Genomic DNA, 18,779 nt, shown 5'->3' with positions numbered 1-18,779 from the left:
TACCTCCACCAGCCTCACCAGCCAGAATAGCACAGCATTGAAGCTCTTGTGTGTGTGTGTGTGTGTGTGTGTGTGTGTGTGTGTGTGTGTGTGTGTGTGTGCGCGTGTGTGTGTGTGTGTGTGTGTGTGTGTGTGTGTGTGTGTGTGTGTGTGTGTGTGCACATTATGACAGAAACCGCAAGGTCATGGCATCATTCCAAAATGAATCAGTGATTGTTCATGAAATGAGTTACTTTCACAGATATCGATTTACAGATAGTGAGAAGCAGTATGTTACCACATTCTGCCACCTTGTGCGTAATAGGAAGTCCTACATCTGGGAACTCAACTTTACATTTATAAAACAAATGTATGCAAAAGAGAGTTTGAATCTTAACGAAATGGATCGAGAAACCCTAACCCTTTTTTATGTATACTGTATATATTGTTTTTGTGGTAGCCTTTTCAAAACATGTTTAATGTGTGGAACCACTGGGTTTTCGCTTGCTGTGACTTACAACAAGGTAGATCATTTACTGTAAGCTCACACGCACACACACACACACACACACACACACACTCATACATACATACATACATACATACATACATACATGCATAGGCTACTGTTCATACATACGCGCGCACGCACACACACACACGCGCGCACACACACACGCACGCACGCACGCACACACACACACACACACACGCACGCACGCACGCACGCACACACACACACACACACACACACACACACACACACACAGCACTTTCAACTTCAAAGCACCCAAGAGCCGAAGAGCGCACACGCACAGACGGGGGATTTTAAACAGCATGTCATTAATTAAGCGGATCGGCCAATCAGGGAGAGCGAATCCAGATCGCTCGTGAAAAAACAGGCGAAACACTTCATTCCAAAAACTGACAGCAAATGAAACAGGGAGTAGCCTACTACACTATAACATCGGCCTATAGCAACATACGAAGATAGCTTCATCATGTGCAATGAATTACCTCCCTTGGAAGCACACGCCTACAAGTTGTATTCATTCTGCCTGTCTGTCTGTCTGACGGTCAGCCTGTTGCTCCTGCGGTCCTCCTGCGCTTTGACGCACAGCGCGATGATGGGTACCTGGACCGCTCCGCCTCGGTGCGTCTCGGTGCGTCTCACCTCGCTCCTACTTCTCCTACATGTCGGCGGTAGTGTTTCAACCTTCGAGCTCACGCTGCTTCACACCAACGACAATCATGCCCGGATTGAGGAGACCAGTCGGGATTCGGGAAAATGCAGTGCCGGTGGGCCGTGTTTCGCGGGAGTGGCAAGGAGGTTCACCAAAATAGCAGAGATCCGGAGAAAGGAACGGCATGTGCTGCTGCTGGACGCGGGGGATCAGTTTCAGGGCACCGTCTGGTTCAACTACTACAAAGGCGCGGAGGCTGCCTACTTCATGAACAAGCTTGGATATGATGCGATGGTATGTTTTTTGGGGTGTTTTCTCCAGAGTTTATAGGATGGCTAGCCTATAAGCTTCACGGTGGGCAATAATCTGCACATCAAAGTGTGTTATAGTCATAATAAAGTTCATATCACCTGAAACAAGTGCATAATTTTGTCTAGAATGACGACACATTAAGCCATTATCTCTCTTGCTCTCTCTCATTCTCTCTCGTTCTCTCTCTCTCTCTCTCTCTCTCTCTCTCTCTCTCTCTCTCTCTCTCTCTCTCTCTCTCTCTCTCTCTCTCTCTCTCTCACACACACACACTCTCACTCACACACACACACACACACACACACACACACACACACACACACACACACCAAAGGTAAGTGAATATTAAAACAACAGCTTTTGATCTGATCTCATCAGATTGAAGTGGTGATTGTCATATTGTTGAGTTGAGTGCTCACTGTTTATTTCTCCTCCTCAGGCATTCGGGAACCATGAGTTTGATAACGGGGTGGAGGGACTTCTCCGGCCCTTCCTACAGGATGTGAACTTCACTGTTCTCTGTGCCAACCTGAAGCCAGACCAGACTCTGGACCCAGTCATCAGCGGCCTCTACCAGCCATTTAAAGTCTTCACCGTGGGCTCAGAGAAGGTGGCTGTGCTGGGATATACCACAGCAGAAACCCCAGTTTTATCCCTGCCAGGTAAAGTGTCCAGTTCAAGTTAAATTATTAATAAATAGAAGAAGAAGAAGAAGAAGAAGAAGAAGAAGATGAAGAAACAGTCAAACATAGACACAAAACAGAGACACACAAAAAAAGAGCAGCATCAAAAACAAACATAAAATTAGAAAACAGTAAAACACAACACATTAAAAAGATTAACGGCAGAATCAATTAAAGGCTAGTCTATAAAAATGTACAAGTCAATACTAGGATACAAAGGCTTGGGACAGAGCATCACTACAACATCAACATCAATCAACAATAACATGTAATAAAGGATAATAAAGATAATAAAAACAACAACATAAGGTGAATAAATAGCGGCAGGAGTCCACTGACTAACTGATTATTCGGTTGGTGAAGCCCTTTAATGCTCATTGCTGCTTCTAAGCATGTAGTACAGAACCCTCCACTCAGTGGAATAACTGGGTTGTCTACTGGTATCTGTTCTACCAGTATCAGTTTTCTAAAAGCTTTGTAACTGAAGTAGCACTTAATGTCTCCAGACCACCCAGCCAGGAAGCCATAAGAGATTGACGATTACAAGGTCAATCTTCTGTGCAGGAACGAAATTCATTAAATTATAATAATGTTCCTGGTCTAGGAGGAGGAGTGGACCTGGACTTCACTCTGCTAGAAGAAGGAAGGAAGGAGGAAGTATTTTTCTTATTAACAGTAGAGGAACTGTACAGAGGGGTAGTGGGTGGTGAAGAGGTCTTTAGGAGGAACAGTCAAGTTAGCTTCCGACCTCAATAACACAATAACTACATCAGAATCTGAATCAGAATTGCTTTTATTACAACCAATGTACAGGTACACAAGAGTCAAATTATTTGGCTTAGGTTCTTCAACATTGCCATTGTAGCAAGATACAAAATCATAGAATACAGTAAAATAAATAAAGCAAGTAATAAGGAAGTAGAATAAAGTAATAAAGTGATGGTAGTCATCATCAGGTATATTCGTCACGTTACAAAACATGGAGCTCATTGCCTATAGGGCTGTGCTGCCTCTACAAAAGTATTTGAGTCCTCCATTTCCTCTCCCCCTTCCACCATCACATGTTCCTCCTCCACCTCGTCTTCTGTCACTATCTCTCCACCACTTTGTCTGCTCCTTCCTCTTCTTTCACCGTCACATCTTGTGAAACTCACCCTTCTCCTAGACTGATCCATCGTGCTCCCTCTGTCCACCCAGGTGCCCGCCCACCTGAAAAGATCTCCTATAGCGCTCCTAAGTGGTTGTAATAGTACTATAGTAGTACTACTTTAGCTACGAAGCTTTCGTGAAACCCCTCCACCCCTCCTCTAGACTGACCCGTTGTGCTCCCCCAGGTCCCCACCTGAAGTTTGAGGACGAGGTGGAGGCCCTGCAGGTCCAGGTGGACAAGCTGCTCACTCTGGGCTACAACAAGATCATCGCCGTGGGTCACTCCGGCTTCGCCATGGACCAGGAGATCGCCAGGAGAGTGAGAGGCGTCGACGTGGTCATTGGTGGACACACCAACACGTTCCTCTATACAGGTACACAGCAGGGGAGGCTGGTGGAGGTTGAGCCCATTGGAATGCACGGAACGGAATGAGGAATGGTATCAAACACGTGTTACAGTGAGCCTGTCCATGAATTACATTGAGCCCGATTAGAGAGAGAGATGTTCAGTGAGCCAAACTATTTGAATAGAGTAATAAAAAAGGCTTCCTCATCTGCTGTTCCCTGCCTGTGGAATGCTCTCCCCCCCACACTGTCCGAGCTGCTGACAGTATTCACTGTTTTAAGACCTAAAATGGTCCTCTGTGGCTCAGTTGGGACGGCACGGCACTAACAGCGCTTAGGTTGCGGGTTTGATTCCTGCTGGGACCATATATACAGAAACATTTACGCACTCACTGCAATGTAAATAGCATAAGAGGAAAACTCACCTGTTCAGGCAGGCTTTCAATTTATAGGGCATATGTTACATATGTTATGTATGTTCTGTGACTGTCCTATATTTTTATTAGTTATTCTTCTTAAGTGCTTTGAGTCCATGGGAAAATGTTTTGAGTCCATGAGAAAATTCACATTTGATTTATTGTTATTATTATTATTATTATTATTATTATTATATATTATTAATATTATAATAATGATGTACCTAAAACCTAGGTTTAAAACCAACACAGGGTTCAGATTCAGATTCAATTTAATTGTCATTGGCAGAGTACTAGTAAAAAGACAATGAAACGCCTGTTCCGGCGTCTAGCCAGAGTGCAATACTGCAAAAGCCATAAGCAGATATATGTACAGTGCAATGTTCATCCTGTTGGGATGAAAACTAACTGTAACCTGGTTGTGCTCATGGACCAGTGTCATGTGTTCTAACAGTGATAACAACAGTAACTGTACTATTTTTCTCTACGCAGGTTAAGAAAACAACAACATACTAAACAAAAACGCAATTTTGTCCGTCATGACAGGAAGTGCTCCGTCCTCTGAGGTCCCTGCGGGTCCGTACCCCTTCATGGTGCGGTCGGAGGACGGGAGGGATGTCCCTGTGGTCCAGGCCTTCGCTTTCGGGAAATACCTGGGATACCTGAAGGTGACCTTTGACCCCGCTGGGAACGTGGTGAAGGCGGTGGGGAACCCCATCCTGATGGACAGCAGCATTCCGGAGGGTAAGGATGGGTTCTGGATCTGAAACCATGGAAATAGGCAACAAACTATCTAAAAACAAAACAGTGCTCTGTTGTTGATGATGATGATGATGACGATGATGGAGAAGATGATGACCATAATGACTTTATTAATTCCTAAAATTGTTCAATGCCGTTTGTCAAAAAGTACACACTCTACATAGACAGACAACCGTACAATATAAGGAAACGACTTTACAATAGTTATACCGTAGAGTTTCTTAGCATTTGTCTCTTTCCTTTCATTCTGTCTTTCTTCCTTCCTTTCTTTCTTTCTTTTCGTTGGTCCGTCTTTCCAATAAAAGCCTGAATTTTCCTCACAAACTAAACCCACCTCGTCTGGCTCCCAGACCCAGCTATTCTGGCCGACGTCACCGAGTGGAAGAAGAGTCTGGCCGAGTACTCGCTCCAGTACGTGGGGAAGACTCTGGTTTACCTCAACGGGACGTTTGCGGAGTGCAGGTTCCGCGAGTGTAACCTTGGAAACCTCATCTGTGACGGCATGGTGAGTGAGAGGCGGCTTCACGGACCTTTGGGGACAGAGCCTTCAGCGTGGCCGCACCTACCCTCTGGAACTCTCTCCCCATAGTGATCCGCAACGCCCCCACCCTGGACTCCTTTAAATCAGCCGTTAAAACCCATCTGTTCACCAAGGCCTTTGGCCCCTAGTCACTGTTTCTGTTTTGCTTTGTTTGTTGTTGCTCGTGATTATTCTGTCCCGCCAGGTTTTTCTCGATTGTTAGGAACACAACTCGCGTCTTCTCCCCGGTCCCTCCTCTCCCCCGTCCCTCCTCTCTGCGTCCGACTGAAAACAGCGCAGAGGAGGAGGAGGAGGAAGGTTGTAGGTTCCTCCTCGTACATATTCTCCGCTCTCCGATAGTGTTTGAGGACGAAGCGGAGAGGAGGACAGAGTAGAGGACGAGAGGAGTCGTGTTCCTAACAATTGAGAAAGGCGATAGTAGAAACTTGGCGGAAAGACGCTTGACCGGGCTATCATGCGTGTATGCGCGTGCTGGGTTAATGGACGTGCCCAGACACTCCCTCTTCTAATATACACTACATGGCCAAAAATATGTGGACACCCGAACATCACACCCATGCTTGTTGAACATCTCATTCCAAAACCATGGGCATTGATATGGATGTGGTCCCCCCTTTGTTGCTATAACAGCCTCCACTCTTCTAAGAAGGCTTCCCACTAGATTTTGGAACATGGTTGCAGGGATTTGCTCCCATTCAGACGTATGAAAATCACTGAGGTCGGACACTGACGTTGGGCGAGAAGGCCTGGCTCGCAGTCGGCGTGCCATTTCATTCCAAAGGTGTTCGATGGGGTTGAGGGTATAGAATATGAAAATAAAACACAGAAGAATAGATGATTTAAACATCTGTTCTACCAACAAGGGTTAAAGATAAGACATACACTTATTTCCAATGTTTATTTCTAGCAGTCATGGACATGATCGAACAAACTCATAATAAGTGGTCACATGACCAGCTTACACAACTTAACATTACGTTATATCTGACTCCAAAAGACATTTCAAGGTTAATAACGATTGACAATACTAGGACCTAAGAAGGACAACACGGGAGAATGGTGCCTGCGAGGGGCCTAACCCAAAACTCCCAGAATAATGCTTTGCCTCTCCTTAAATATAATTTCCAACAAAGGACAAGGTCTGAGATACATTACAATCACAAAGGAATTGACAAACGGTGAGGGTGTGACTTCTTGCTTCCAGGCCCATTCAACTTCTAATAGTAATACACATTGAAATGGACTCTACAAGGGTCAGGGCTCTGAGCAGGACAGTCAAGTTCTTCCACACCAAACTCGGCTAACCACTACGGACCTCGCTTTCTGCATGGCAGCATTGTTTTGCTGACACAGGAAAGGGCCATGCCCAAACTGTTGCCACAAAGTTGGCAGCATACACTTGAACTCTAGAATCTCATTGTCATTAAGATTTCCTTTCACTGGAACTAAGGGGCCGAGCCCAAACCATGGAAAAACAGCCCCAGACCACAATTGTGTCCACATACCTTTGGCCTTGTGGCGTATCAGTTCAGAACAAAGGCTTTTTCCACTTCAAGACCTCACACGTATAGCCCTCTTAAAACCTGAGCTGTGATCTCTGATTGTGATGTATGATGATTACCGGGGAGGCTGGTGGAGGTGGAGATCGGAGGACGGGCTGATGCTGATGATGGAACGGAATGAGGCTCGGTGTGCTTGAGGACTGGTATGTACGGTAGGCATCCCTCATTCTGCTCCATGCGTTCCAAAGCGCCAGCCCTGCGGTCACTACCTCCACCAGAACTCCCCAGGGTGGCCATGTTTAATGGGCTTTCCATTTCCTCTGCTAGATTCACCACAATATAAAATATGCAGATGAGGTCCAGTGGAACCACGTCGGTCTGTGCATCCTGAACAGTGGCGCCATCAGGACAGCGATAGACGAGCAGTACAAGAACGGTGGGTACCGTGGGGGTTGACTGTTTTCTGATCCAGAGCGTTGTTGAAACTAGGCCCAAGGCCTCTCAGTGTTACACAGCTCACACACAGGTTCTTTGGTGAGGCTGGTGAGACTTGTTACAGTACATCAGTGGCAGAATAGAAGATCATAGCCGAGTAATAGTTATTTTATTCATAACTGTATTCATTATTCATCGAGTCACTTTATAATGAGGAGCACAGAGGGAGGGAAGTGTGGGGAGGGATGTGGCAACGCAGCCGCAGCCTGCCTGCAACTGACATCGTGTCACAAATCTTACAGTAGGTGTGTGTGTGTGTGTGTGTGTGTGTGTGTGTCTGTCTGTGTGTCTCTGTCTGTGTGTGTGTGTGTGTGTGTGTGTGTGTGTGTCTGTGTCTGTGTCTGTATCTGTGTCTGTGTGTGTGTGTGTGTCTGTCTGTGTGTCTCTGTCTCTGTCTCTGTCTCTGTGTCTGTGTGTGTGTGTGTGTGTGTGTGTGTGTGTGTGTGTGTGTGTCTGTGTCTGTGTCTGTGTCTGTGTCTGTGTCTGTGTGTGTGTCTGTGTGTGTGTGTCGTTGCTTCCAGGCACCATCACCATGGAGGAGGTAATATCAGTCTTACCGTTTGGGGGGACGTTTGACCTGGTTCAGGTGAAGGGGTCCACGCTGAAGAAGGCCTTTGAGCATTCGGTCCGCAGATACGGGATGAACACGGGGGAATTTCTCCAAGTTTCAGGTACCAGTCAGTAAGTGATGGTTTTGGGCACTACGTCAACCTGAGAGAGTCTCGTTCCCGGACACCTCCGCCCAGGTCTGACGGGACCAACGATTGAAAATCGGCCATCATTAAGCAAAATGGAAAGACTGTCGAGAACAGACAGCGCATAGCCATTGACTTTACTTCACGTCAATAATCTCCCACAGCAGAAGTAGACTAAAAGTCTGGTGGATCAACTCTTGAAACTTGGCCAAACATTAAGCCAATGGAAAGACTGTCGAAAAGAGACGGCGCATTGCCATTGACTTTACATCAATCTCCCACATCTACCACAGCACTCCCCACATACATACGCTTAATTTGGGTTCAGGAAACCCCACCCTAGTGTGTGTATCTGGAGAAGAACCTCTTAAGCTCAATGCACACGGCCCCGATTTTGTCGCACCGCCGAATTCGATTCCATTGTTCTGAATGAGACAATGCACACGGCGTGCGATGCGATTTTATCGCACGACAACATTCGATTCTCCATTCACACCAATTGAAATAATTCAAAGAATTGAGAATCGAATGTTCGGCGGTGCGCCAAAATCGGGGCCGTGTGCATTGGGCTTTACAGTTGGTGTTTAGTCAACGTTTTTTAGAATTAATTTCTCATTCCCGTCACCATCCGACCCTTTGTCCTGGTCGTATACAGACTACAACACATCGCTGCGTGTCCTGTTGGCTCGCTGTCAACATGTCCTGTTGGCTGTGTCATCAACGTGTCCTGTTGGCTATATGTGACACGTTCTAATGCTTTGGTCCTCATGTCAGGATCCGATGTAATGATCAGACTTTTCTTTCGAAAAATGTGAAACATTTCTGCATTGTTGAAAACCAATGACGCGTCGCTAGTCAACTAACACAGCTTGTTTTGTGAGCCTGCTAACAATGTAAAGTAGTGTTCTAGTTAACTAGGTAGCAGTGGGGATTACTCACCCAATCCATTGCATTGCAGTATTTTGGCTTCATTGCGAGTTTGTGTTGTGATTCTCAACAACGTTGAAACGTAGTTTCTGTGTTTCAAAAGAAAAGTCTGAACATTTTGATTGGTTGCCGACATGCGGACCAAATGATCAGACTGTCTCACATATGCCAAACCAAGTAGCAAGTACCCTTCAGTGGCCAATAAAGCTTTGAATAACTAACCCCTCTTGATGCGTCTCATTTCCTCAGGTATCCAGGTTGAGTTTGATCTCTCGCGGCCTTCGGGCGACCGCGTGACCGCCATGAGTCTCCTCTGCACCCAGTGTCGCGTCCCCAGGTACGAGCCTCTGGACCTCCAGAGGGAGTACAAGCTGGTGATGCCGTGGTACATCGCAGACGGAGGGGACGGCTACGCCATGCTCAAGGAGGAGAAACTGAAGCACGACACTGGTGAGTATTTCATTGGTCGGTTCCGTTGTGACAGGCGAACCGATCGAGCACAGAATAAACGATTTAGACGCTGGTGAGTAATCAAATCAAATCAAATCAAATTTTATTTGTATAGCGCATTTCTTACAAGATGCAACTCAATGCGCTTCACACAATGAAAATGTTCAGTCAATCAGTCAATCAATCAATCAATACTGACAGAGCCGCGAGCAGGCAAAAGTAAAAAACCTGTATACTATGTAGCCAGGAAAAATTCCCTTAAGTAACCCTCTCACAGGGGAAGACCCTCAGTTGTCTGTGAGCGTTTGGCTGAGTCTGTCCGCAATGTCGGATGGGCAATTTCATTGGTTGGTGAACTCAATTTGTGCCAGGCGAACTCAATCGAGCACAGATAAGTGTATGAAATGATTTCCAATACTGTTTAAAGCCAGGTTCTGCTTGGCAGGGTTGGCGGAGGGTAGAGCATATGGCTGTCCTACCTGCTTCTCTACACTTCTACCAGACAAAGTGAGCATTGTTCACGCTTACTGGAGCATCGGATTGGTGATAAGCGTAGGGCAGAGGGAGTTTCCATCAGTGGAGGCTGGAGGAGGCAGCTATGGGAGGATGGGCTCATTGTGATGCATGGGATGGAATCAGGAATGGTATTGAAGGACTCCTTGAAGTGATCAATAATAAAGAGATATCAGATGGTGGAGTTGCTGACTATAGGTGATGTTTATTGGTCAAACAGGCCCGGGAGAAACTCTTGATGACATGTATTCAAGCATATTAAGTACTGAAGTATTCAGTCATTTCTCAAAGTAGAATTCTCCTGTGCATTCAGAGTTATCCCTGGTCACAATGGGATTAGAACACTGTAAAAGGTTTTGGGTGTCAATGAACTGTCAGTTTCTTGCAGGGTATGAGGTCACCTGCAGATGTGAGACCTTGACAAGATAACAAGCTACCTGTCCTATCTTTCCCTGTGTTATCTTACTGTCTTATCTTGCCCTGTGTCAGGCTCTGTGGACCACAAATGCTCAGAGTCCCACAAGATAACATTAACACTAGAACAGCCATGAGTAAAAAAAAAAGTTATATCTTTGCACTCGATCAAATTACAGGACCCTCCTTTCTTGACTTTTCATAGATGTGCGTTCTACCACCCAGTATCCTTACATTTTCAAAATCACATCAGGATAAGCTAGTATAAAGCTATTTTGCTGTTTTTCTGTGTAGGAGGCAGGGCAATTTACAAGCGGCCAACTAGTGGTCGTTGTGTGTAAACAGCAGCTTAGCATTGAAAAAAGGCGGCTCTTTTAGTAGGTAAAAAGGCACGGCTGTTCTAGTGTTAAGGAGTAAAACTCTTCTCTAATTAATGCTGGCCAACCTGCATATGACTTCACCCTCACAGACAAAGAGACGGTTAACTACATTGTTGAAGCAAAACATTTCAAAAACAGAACAATTGTACACCAAAGTCAGCATCACTCAAGCCCGCTTCTGTATTCTACACCTTTATTTACCACAGGGCACCAAATTCTTGACCTTTGACCCCCGACCCTTCAGTATCACACACAATACCTAATTCCATTCCATGTTTTCCAATGAGCCCGTCGTCCGATTTCTACGTCCACCAGCCTCCCCTGGTTTCTGTTATATTTCCCACATAAGTCCAATGCTTTTGGACACATGAGGGAGAGTGTGAAGGAGAAGGAGTGTACAGAATCGGAGTTCATCCTTGGATTGCAGTAGAACGTGTCCTTAATTGGTTTTGAAAGCGTTTCCCAGAGAGGTTGTTGTGGAAAGGAGAAGCAAAACCAAAACCGTCTCCCCACCCCAGTGCCTCGTTCAGCATAATAAACAGATGCCATACCACGGTAGATGGTTGTATGGTTAATGTTTCAGAACAGAAACATGAGTCCCAGATGAGATCACGCCTCAGTCTTTGTGGAAGGTCTTTTTGGGGTGTTAACCGCAGTCTTAAAGGAGGGCGTAGTGGAAAACTTCATCAGGAGAACATCTGGCAGGGGGTTAAAACACGGTAACAACACCCACAACAGTTTGTTTCCTTTCCTCCCTCCCTCCCTTCCTCTTTTTAAACAGACACATTGTGCATTAAGCTAACTATCTACTGTATCTAGCTTTCCTAATGTACGGAGGAAATGTTGAACATTGCCGGTTTGTGTTATTGTTGGCACATGTTTAAACAAAGGGTCATTCCACTAATAGCCGAGTATGAACTGTTCCCGTACAGGGTCTGGGGTGTGCATGTCTGACCAGTGACTGTGAACTGAAACAGCTGCTGGAGGGAGAAATAATTTAGAGCTGGTGCTCTGTCAAACAGATGTGCCCCAGACACAACATGATGAACGCTTTAAACAACTTCTCATTAACAGAAAACATGATCTAACGCTAAACTACGCATTTAAACTACTTCCCGTTAACAGAAAACATGATATTGAGTAAGCTACACTTTCAAATTACTTATTAGGTTAGGGTTGTTTAGCTGTACCAGGTGTGTTCGGGTTGTTTAGCTGTACCAGGCGTGTTAGGTTAGGGTTGTTTAGCTGTACCAGGTGTGTTAGGTTAGGGTTGTTTAGCTGTACCAGGTGTGTTATGTTAGGGTTGTTTAGCTGTACCAGGTGTGTTATGTTAGGGTTGTTTAGCTGTACCAGGTGTGTTATGTTAGGGTTGTCTAGCTGTACCAGGTGTGTTAGGTTAGGGTTGTTTAGCTGTACCAGGTGTGTTAGGTTAGGGTTGTTTAGCTGTACCAGGTGTGTTAGGTTAGGGTTGTTTAGCTGTACCAGGTGTGTTAGGTTAGGGTTGTTTAGCTGTACCAGGTGTGTTAGGTTAGGGTTGTTTAGCTGTACCAGGTGTGTTATGTTAGGGTTGTTTAGCTGTACCAGGTGTGTTATGTTAGGGTTGTTTAGCTGTACCAGGTGTGTTAGGGTTGTTTAGCTGTACCAGGTGTGTTAGGTTAGGGTTGTTTAGCTGTACCAGGTATGTAGCTCTCTAGGAGGAGGGTTGGGCACACCTGCATTAGAGAAACAACCGGAATATTGGCTTCTAGTGAACCACTGTGACATTGAGGTGACATAATTGCCAGTGAAGATAAATACAGTTTCCTTTCCTAGCAGGAAGACTAATTTGAGTTCTCACATTTAGGCCTAGATTTTAACAGTGGAAAAACAGTCTTGGCATAAACATGGGCACTTAAGAGGTGTTTCAGAAATATGAGGGCCTGCATAGAAATTAAAGTAAAGTATTACTAAAGTAATACACATTTTGAAAATAAACAAGTGTAGGAAATGTGTAGGAAAGTCATGATTCATGTCTGGTTGCAACTGTATGTATGTTCTTGTATGTGTGTTTGAAATCTAAATATTGCATGTGACCCCGTCGTAGTGATCAAGGGGTGGCTGGTGGAGGTAGACGGGCTCATTCAAGATTCAAGATGTTTATTTGTCACTCCGGTTATACAAGTACAATAGTATGAGATACCTTCGCTGGGGGGGCTCCACCTAGGCTAGGCTCCACCTAGGGTGCATAAAAACATTTCATGAATAACCTAGCAATAACCTAACCTTATAGAATATAATAACAAAATAAGAGGAAAGGGAAATATATTTAAAAGAGCGTGTGTGCGTCTTTCCGTGCGTGTTTGTGAGTGTGTGTTATGTGTTATTTATTAAGCAGTGTGATGGCCTGAGGAAAAAAGCTGGGGATTTCTACCTCCACCAGCCTCCCCTGGTAGAGACGCTGTGGTGGTGTGGTGGTTTAAACATCTCTCTCCTCTAGGTGATATGGACATCTCCGTGTTGTCCAGCTTCATCTCGGAGAGGAAGCGCGTGTATCCGTCGGTGGAGGGCCGTATCAAGATCAGGAACTCAGCCCAGGCTGCTGGTACCGCCAGACTGACCCTGGTACTACTGGGCCTTCTCTGGACCCTGGCCACGAGCCTCTGAGGGGGGGGACCCACTAGGAACCGACGTTCAGCAGAATAGGGCCCGGTTTTCACAGACGAGGCTTAAGACTCAATCACACTTTCAATGTCAAATCTCCATTGAGGATGCTTTTTTAGTCCAGGATTAGGCTTAATCTGCGTCCGTGAAACCGGCTCTAGAAGTTGAACTTCTAAACAGGTAAAGGTTTGGTTAAGATTAAGGGTTTGGTTACAGGACGTTTTTGGGCTGTTGATGGGACGCTGATCAGTTCCTTACGTCACCCATCCGGGGGCGGACTGTCCTACCTCGTAGGCTTCAGGCCCAGCCCAGCAGGGTCTAGTCACCTATGTCCGACAGGTGCTCTAGGGCTACGTTCACACTACAGGGGCCTCATTTATAGAAAGATATTTATACAATTTCAACGTGAGTCAATTTGACCGTGGAAACGATCGTAGCTCTACGTCGAGTATTGACCTTGCGTACGCCCATTACCTACTGGTTATGCGGAGTTATTACAGGCATGTGAGCCGCACTGCCTAGTGTAATTCATGCAAGTGGCTCGTAATAAAATTAACGATGTTGTTATCAGCCGAGAAAATGAGTTTAATTCAAGATTTAAAAAGAACTGATGTTTAGGATTGTATTTCAGTCTTTCTTTATATCCCTCCGGAGCTGTCTATCTCCCCTTCAACATGCCTAGTGCGTCCGGTGTCTGGGAGTTCGCAAAGGGAGTGAGCAGCCATATAAGAATAAGACCACCTGATAAGAATACGACCATTATATTATTACAGTATAAGCAGCACTCGAGTTGAGGGGGGATGGCATAAAATCTTCCCCCTCTTTCCATACGTCATTTTATCAATGAAAGTGGTATTACTGCTATTTCAAGGTGCGAGGGGGCACGCACACATGCAATGACATTTTTACCAAGTTACTGACACTGAAGTCACTGACACTGAGGGGATGCTAAAATTGTCCTCTTATGATAAAATCCACCACCTCCCCTGATTTTCTTTTACAACTTGAGTACTGAGTATAAGCATGTGCCTGGTTAGTTGTCATGATCAAACGTTACAAATGCAACTTACCGGGAAGCCACCCTTCTCTGCCCTCTCCCGCTTCCAGACGAACGCCTACCCTATATTATAGCACTTGTCTTAATTCAGCCGCTATAATTGAGCCGCTATCACAGGGCGTTAATACAAACCTCATTCACCTGCGTTCATTTTACCTGCGTTGGTATTTATAGAAGGAAGCACGTACGCACGTACCCGTTTTATAAATAATGCTTATGTCCGTTTAGAAAAATGTGCTTACGTGAAAGTCAAAGATGACGTTCAAGTACTTTTTTATAAATGAGGCCCCAGGTCTTGATGCTCAATTCCGATTTTTTACACAGATCCGATTTTTTGGTTTGGCAGTTACAGATTACTTTTAAAATGTGACCTAGGCCTCCATTGACTCCCGTGTGAACATTCCACGGCCATGAAGTAAAATAAAAAGAAACACAAAAATAAATAAAATAAAGTATAGGGGTCTAATTAATTTGTAGATTACTAAATCTAAATCTAAGTCTCTTTGTAGGATACAGGTCTACTCTGTATACTGCAAGTATATCTAGATGTATGATATATAATATATATGATAACATGATAACATATATAGAATAACATGATAACGTTACAACCGGATTCAGTTTTCAAGTTTTTGTGCAGCGGCGTCTAGAGTGCATTAAAAGGGACTTGACAGTTCAGATGGGGCCGCGTTGCTAAATATCAGACATGTATCCGATGTAATACCACCTCTGAACGCAACCCAGGTGAGATTTTTAAAAGTTTGATTTCATGTGACTTGCGCTGTTCCCACGGTCATGCATAAATCAGACCTGAGTCGCGTGTCGGCAAAAAAATCGGATTTGGGTCACATTTCACTGCAGTGTGAACATAGCCTAGTTGTGTTGTGACTGCGTTAAGCAGTAACGCTTTCTACCCTCCTGTGCCCACAGAGATTTTAATTTATATAAACATGTTGCAGACGAACACAGTCTGAATTATAGCCCCTAGGCTGGTAGATGCAGGCGAGAGAAGTTTTAAAGTTTATTGCCATGAGTACTGTGATACTGAGGAGTGTATGACAGTACAGATACAGTCTTACTCACAAGCTCTCCTTTTCGGAAACAGAACACACCTTGATTGAAGACTGTGATCAGTGGATGAGTTGAATCAGGTGTGTTACTGCTGGGCTGGAGCAAAAGTCTGCCAGCAGGTAAGATCGTCCACCCCTGCTCGCCAAGTGGTAGCTATGAGGAAGAGCATGTTTTTATCTTTGTAAAAAGGGCTGCTGTATATTATATAATATTCATAAGTATAATATTAATTCATATTCAAAAGTATAATATTCATTCATTCATAATCTGTGTTTTATATTGACTACTGTATACAGGAAAAGGCACATACAACCATGGATTTCATTTGTTTGTAATTGTTTGTAAGGGTCATGTGTTTTACTTTAATGTATATTGACTGACATGTAAATAAATAAAATGTAAATAAAAGTGAACGAAAGTGTGAATAGTAAACAAAGGTATCGTGTATAGCATGATGACAGTTAACACCACTTGCAGGGTGTTCTTTTTAATCTGTTTATCATATGATGTCGTAGATAGGCAGCAGTTATATTTCAAATTGGTGTTTTGCCTACAGTACACAGGTCTTCAGCTTCCATCACACTTAGTTTCTGACATGCTGAAGAGTCTAAAGACTGCTCTACCACATTAAGCACATCCGTCTTGATGATGCTTCACATGTTCAAACATCGCTGTGGTTGCGGTTGGTGTTTATGGCATGGTGTTTGACATCGTATTTTACAAGAATTATAGTTCTAGACTTCCTGCTTAGCAGCAGACTGTTAGTGGAGGCAACACTATTTTGGGCATGGCTGCTGCAGACTGAAATGACTCAAACATCCAACAAACATCCACACTAGGCTACTATAAATATAGTGCGTGCAGTCTAACAGACACTGTGGGTTGTTTATAGAAGCCGCAGCCCTGAAGCGGCGAAACCCTGCCTATACTATAGATCACACTCCATTTACTCCGAGAGTAAAGCCTTCAGCAATATCTGCAATTACCATCAACACTCTTCAGGATGAGCCCTTTACACATTTACCCATAAAATTATTGGATGTGACTCTTTATCAATAAATATTTTATTCAATTAAATACATTACATAGTCATGGGTATGTTCAGTCGTTATCCAGTGTTATATCCTCACAGGGGTTTTCATTTCATCAAAGAGTACAAAATGACACGTTATGAACAGGTACAGTAACAGTAAGGGTGATCACAAGTGCAGCGGTAGAAGTGGTGTCAGTAGTTAGGTGTAGAGGTGTCAGTAGTTGGGTGTAGAGGAGGTGTAAGTAGTTGGGTGTAGTATTTACATGCAGCAGGTGAAGTACAGACGAAAGACCAAAGTCAATCCACTGCAGAGAGCAGATCATCCAGGATTAATCAAAAACACGATTCTTCTTTGGTAGCGATAATAACTTGCATGCACATTTAAAATCGGACATGCTGTCATTCTGCACAAGAAGAATTATAGTCATTGAGAAATGATTGAGTTAGAGGCTACTGGAAACCCACCATCTGCTTGACACGTGCTGTTGATTGAACAGAAGCTAGTCTGTCCTCTCCCTACATCCACGGAGCCATGATAGACGTCTCCTTCTGTACCTGCTAGGAAACAAACAAACACACACAAAACAAGTGTTAGGGTAAGTCAGTGTATACACCAGGGGAGGCTGGTGGAGGCAGAAATCGGAGGACAGGGTCATTGTAATGCATGGAATGGAACAGGACATGGTCCAGTATGATACTATTCCTCATTCCATGTATTACAATGACCCGGTCCTCCGATTTCTACCTCCACCAGCCTCCCCGGGGGGTATTCCACCAACGTCGCTAAAGGAAAATCTATTATCTAGATCTAGATCTTTTGCGAGACTTATCAAAAATAAGTCTGGATTTTCCTTTAGCAACATTGATGGAATATCCCCCTGTTGTACACATTGACTTACTACAAACAGATCCATGTGTCAGTGTATACAGTGTATAAACAATGGTTATTATTACAATTGATTGTTATGATGTTTCATGTCAGAGTAATGGAAAACCGTCAAAGAAAAGTTTTTCTAGCTAAATGTATTCTAGCACGACGACTGCCAATGGCCCCTGGCCTGAGCATAGATTACTTTTTCCTGCTAGGACTGGTGGATAGATGATTCACTTACTTAGTCAAATGTATTTGTTGTAAGTCGCTTTGGAATAAGGTGTCTGCTAAATGCCTAAAATGTAATGTAAATGTTAATCTCTTTAATCACACAACTGACATAAGCTGACACAAGCGAATGTCCAAGGGCATCCTGTTCAAGATAAATGACTGATGGAAGGAAACGATTATGAATGAATGAAACTTCCTTCTTCTAGCTTTATGACTGCCAATGGCCCCTGGTTTTGGCATAGACTACTTTTTACTTATACTGACGGATAGATGATTCACTTACTTAGATACATGTATTTGTTGTGAGTCGCTTTGGATAAAGGTGTCTGCTAAATGGCCAAACTGTACAAATGTAAATTATTACAACATGGCTCATTTTCATTTTACCTTGTCCTTGTTTAGTTCAGGGAAAAGCTCTTGGATAGCGATGTCCAGCAACACGTAGGTCAGCTGAGGAGGCAAGACACAGGGAGATCATTCTACTGGACGCTGACTGACTGGGACACTTTCTAATTAGGATTTAGTGGAATGTTATTGGTCTAAAATGTGTTAATACTTGTGTTTAATTCATACAGTAGAACACACAGGGTTCCCGCGCTGGTCTTAAAAAGCCTTAGAGTATAAAATCCAGCAATCCAAGCCATAAGGCCTAAAAAGGTCCCAAATTTCAGTTATTCGGTCTAAAAATGAGATCAGTGGGATGAGATCAGATGGGAAATCAGTCCGACCATCTATTTACGCGGAAATGAATCAAGCTGGAACCAAAAAAATGCCAATCCACTTCCTTTTTTGTCTGTATGGCAATGAAATCCCTAATTTCATCACCTCGAGGATGACAAAATGGTGCCGCGATAGGTCTTGAAATTCTATTCAACGAGGTCTAAAAAAGGTCTAAAAAGGTCTTAAATTTGACTTGTTGAAACTTGTAGGAACCCTGAATACAGTACCTTGCCAACCACTAATACACTAAACAGCGTTAACTGTGATAAAGAATGTCCCAAGAAGTGTGTTTACATACATACAGGATAGAGGAAGATAACAACAAGATAACTCCATTGTCCATTACACAGGAAAACGGAAATTACACACACACACAATATGCACATCCAGAGAGGTCAATGCACAGGGTCAG

The 18,779-nt window shown here is 44.1% G+C and overlaps 2 protein-coding genes across 3 annotated transcripts in view; one reads left to right on the top strand and one right to left on the bottom strand.

The window, feature by feature from the left end:
• The first annotated feature begins 914 nt into the window (after positions 1-914).
• On the top strand, positions 915-15,904 carry LOC308174311 (snake venom 5'-nucleotidase-like). Of its 2 annotated transcripts, XM_080549390.1 has the most exons (9): positions 915-1,457; positions 1,912-2,134; positions 3,490-3,678; positions 4,612-4,809; positions 5,178-5,332; positions 7,198-7,306; positions 7,887-8,036; positions 9,237-9,437; positions 13,221-15,904. In XM_080549390.1, exons 1-9 carry the CDS (start codon positions 981-983, stop codon positions 13,385-13,387), a joined length of 1,869 nt encoding a protein of 622 aa, XP_080405516.1. In that variant the 5' UTR covers positions 915-980; the 3' UTR covers positions 13,388-15,904. The 2 variants fall into 2 exon arrangements, with proteins under 2 accessions (XP_080405516.1, XP_080405517.1); XM_080549391.1 differs by lacking the exon at positions 13,221-15,904 and having other exon boundaries at positions 7,887-8,046; positions 9,237-9,378.
• A 788-nt stretch (positions 15,905-16,692) lies between these two features.
• LOC308164751 (sorting nexin-14-like) overlaps positions 16,693-18,779 on the bottom strand; it is a 29,302-nt gene continuing 27,215 nt past the window's right edge. The window contains exons 29-30 of the mRNA XM_080538771.1: positions 18,035-18,097; positions 16,693-17,103 (exon numbers count right to left, since the gene is read on the bottom strand). Coding sequence (XP_080394897.1) covers positions 17,062-17,103; positions 18,035-18,097 — 105 coding nt within the window. The 3' untranslated portion in view covers positions 16,693-17,061. The remainder of the gene's footprint in view (positions 17,104-18,034; positions 18,098-18,779) is intronic.

This window comes from Nansenia antarctica (assembly GCF_963989245.1).
Source record: "Nansenia antarctica genome assembly, chromosome: 1".
Classification (NCBI taxonomy): domain Eukaryota; kingdom Metazoa; phylum Chordata; class Actinopteri; order Argentiniformes; family Microstomatidae; genus Nansenia; species Nansenia antarctica.
The sequence above is the reverse complement of the archived record's forward strand: the minus strand, read 5'-3'. Positions and strand labels throughout refer to the sequence as shown.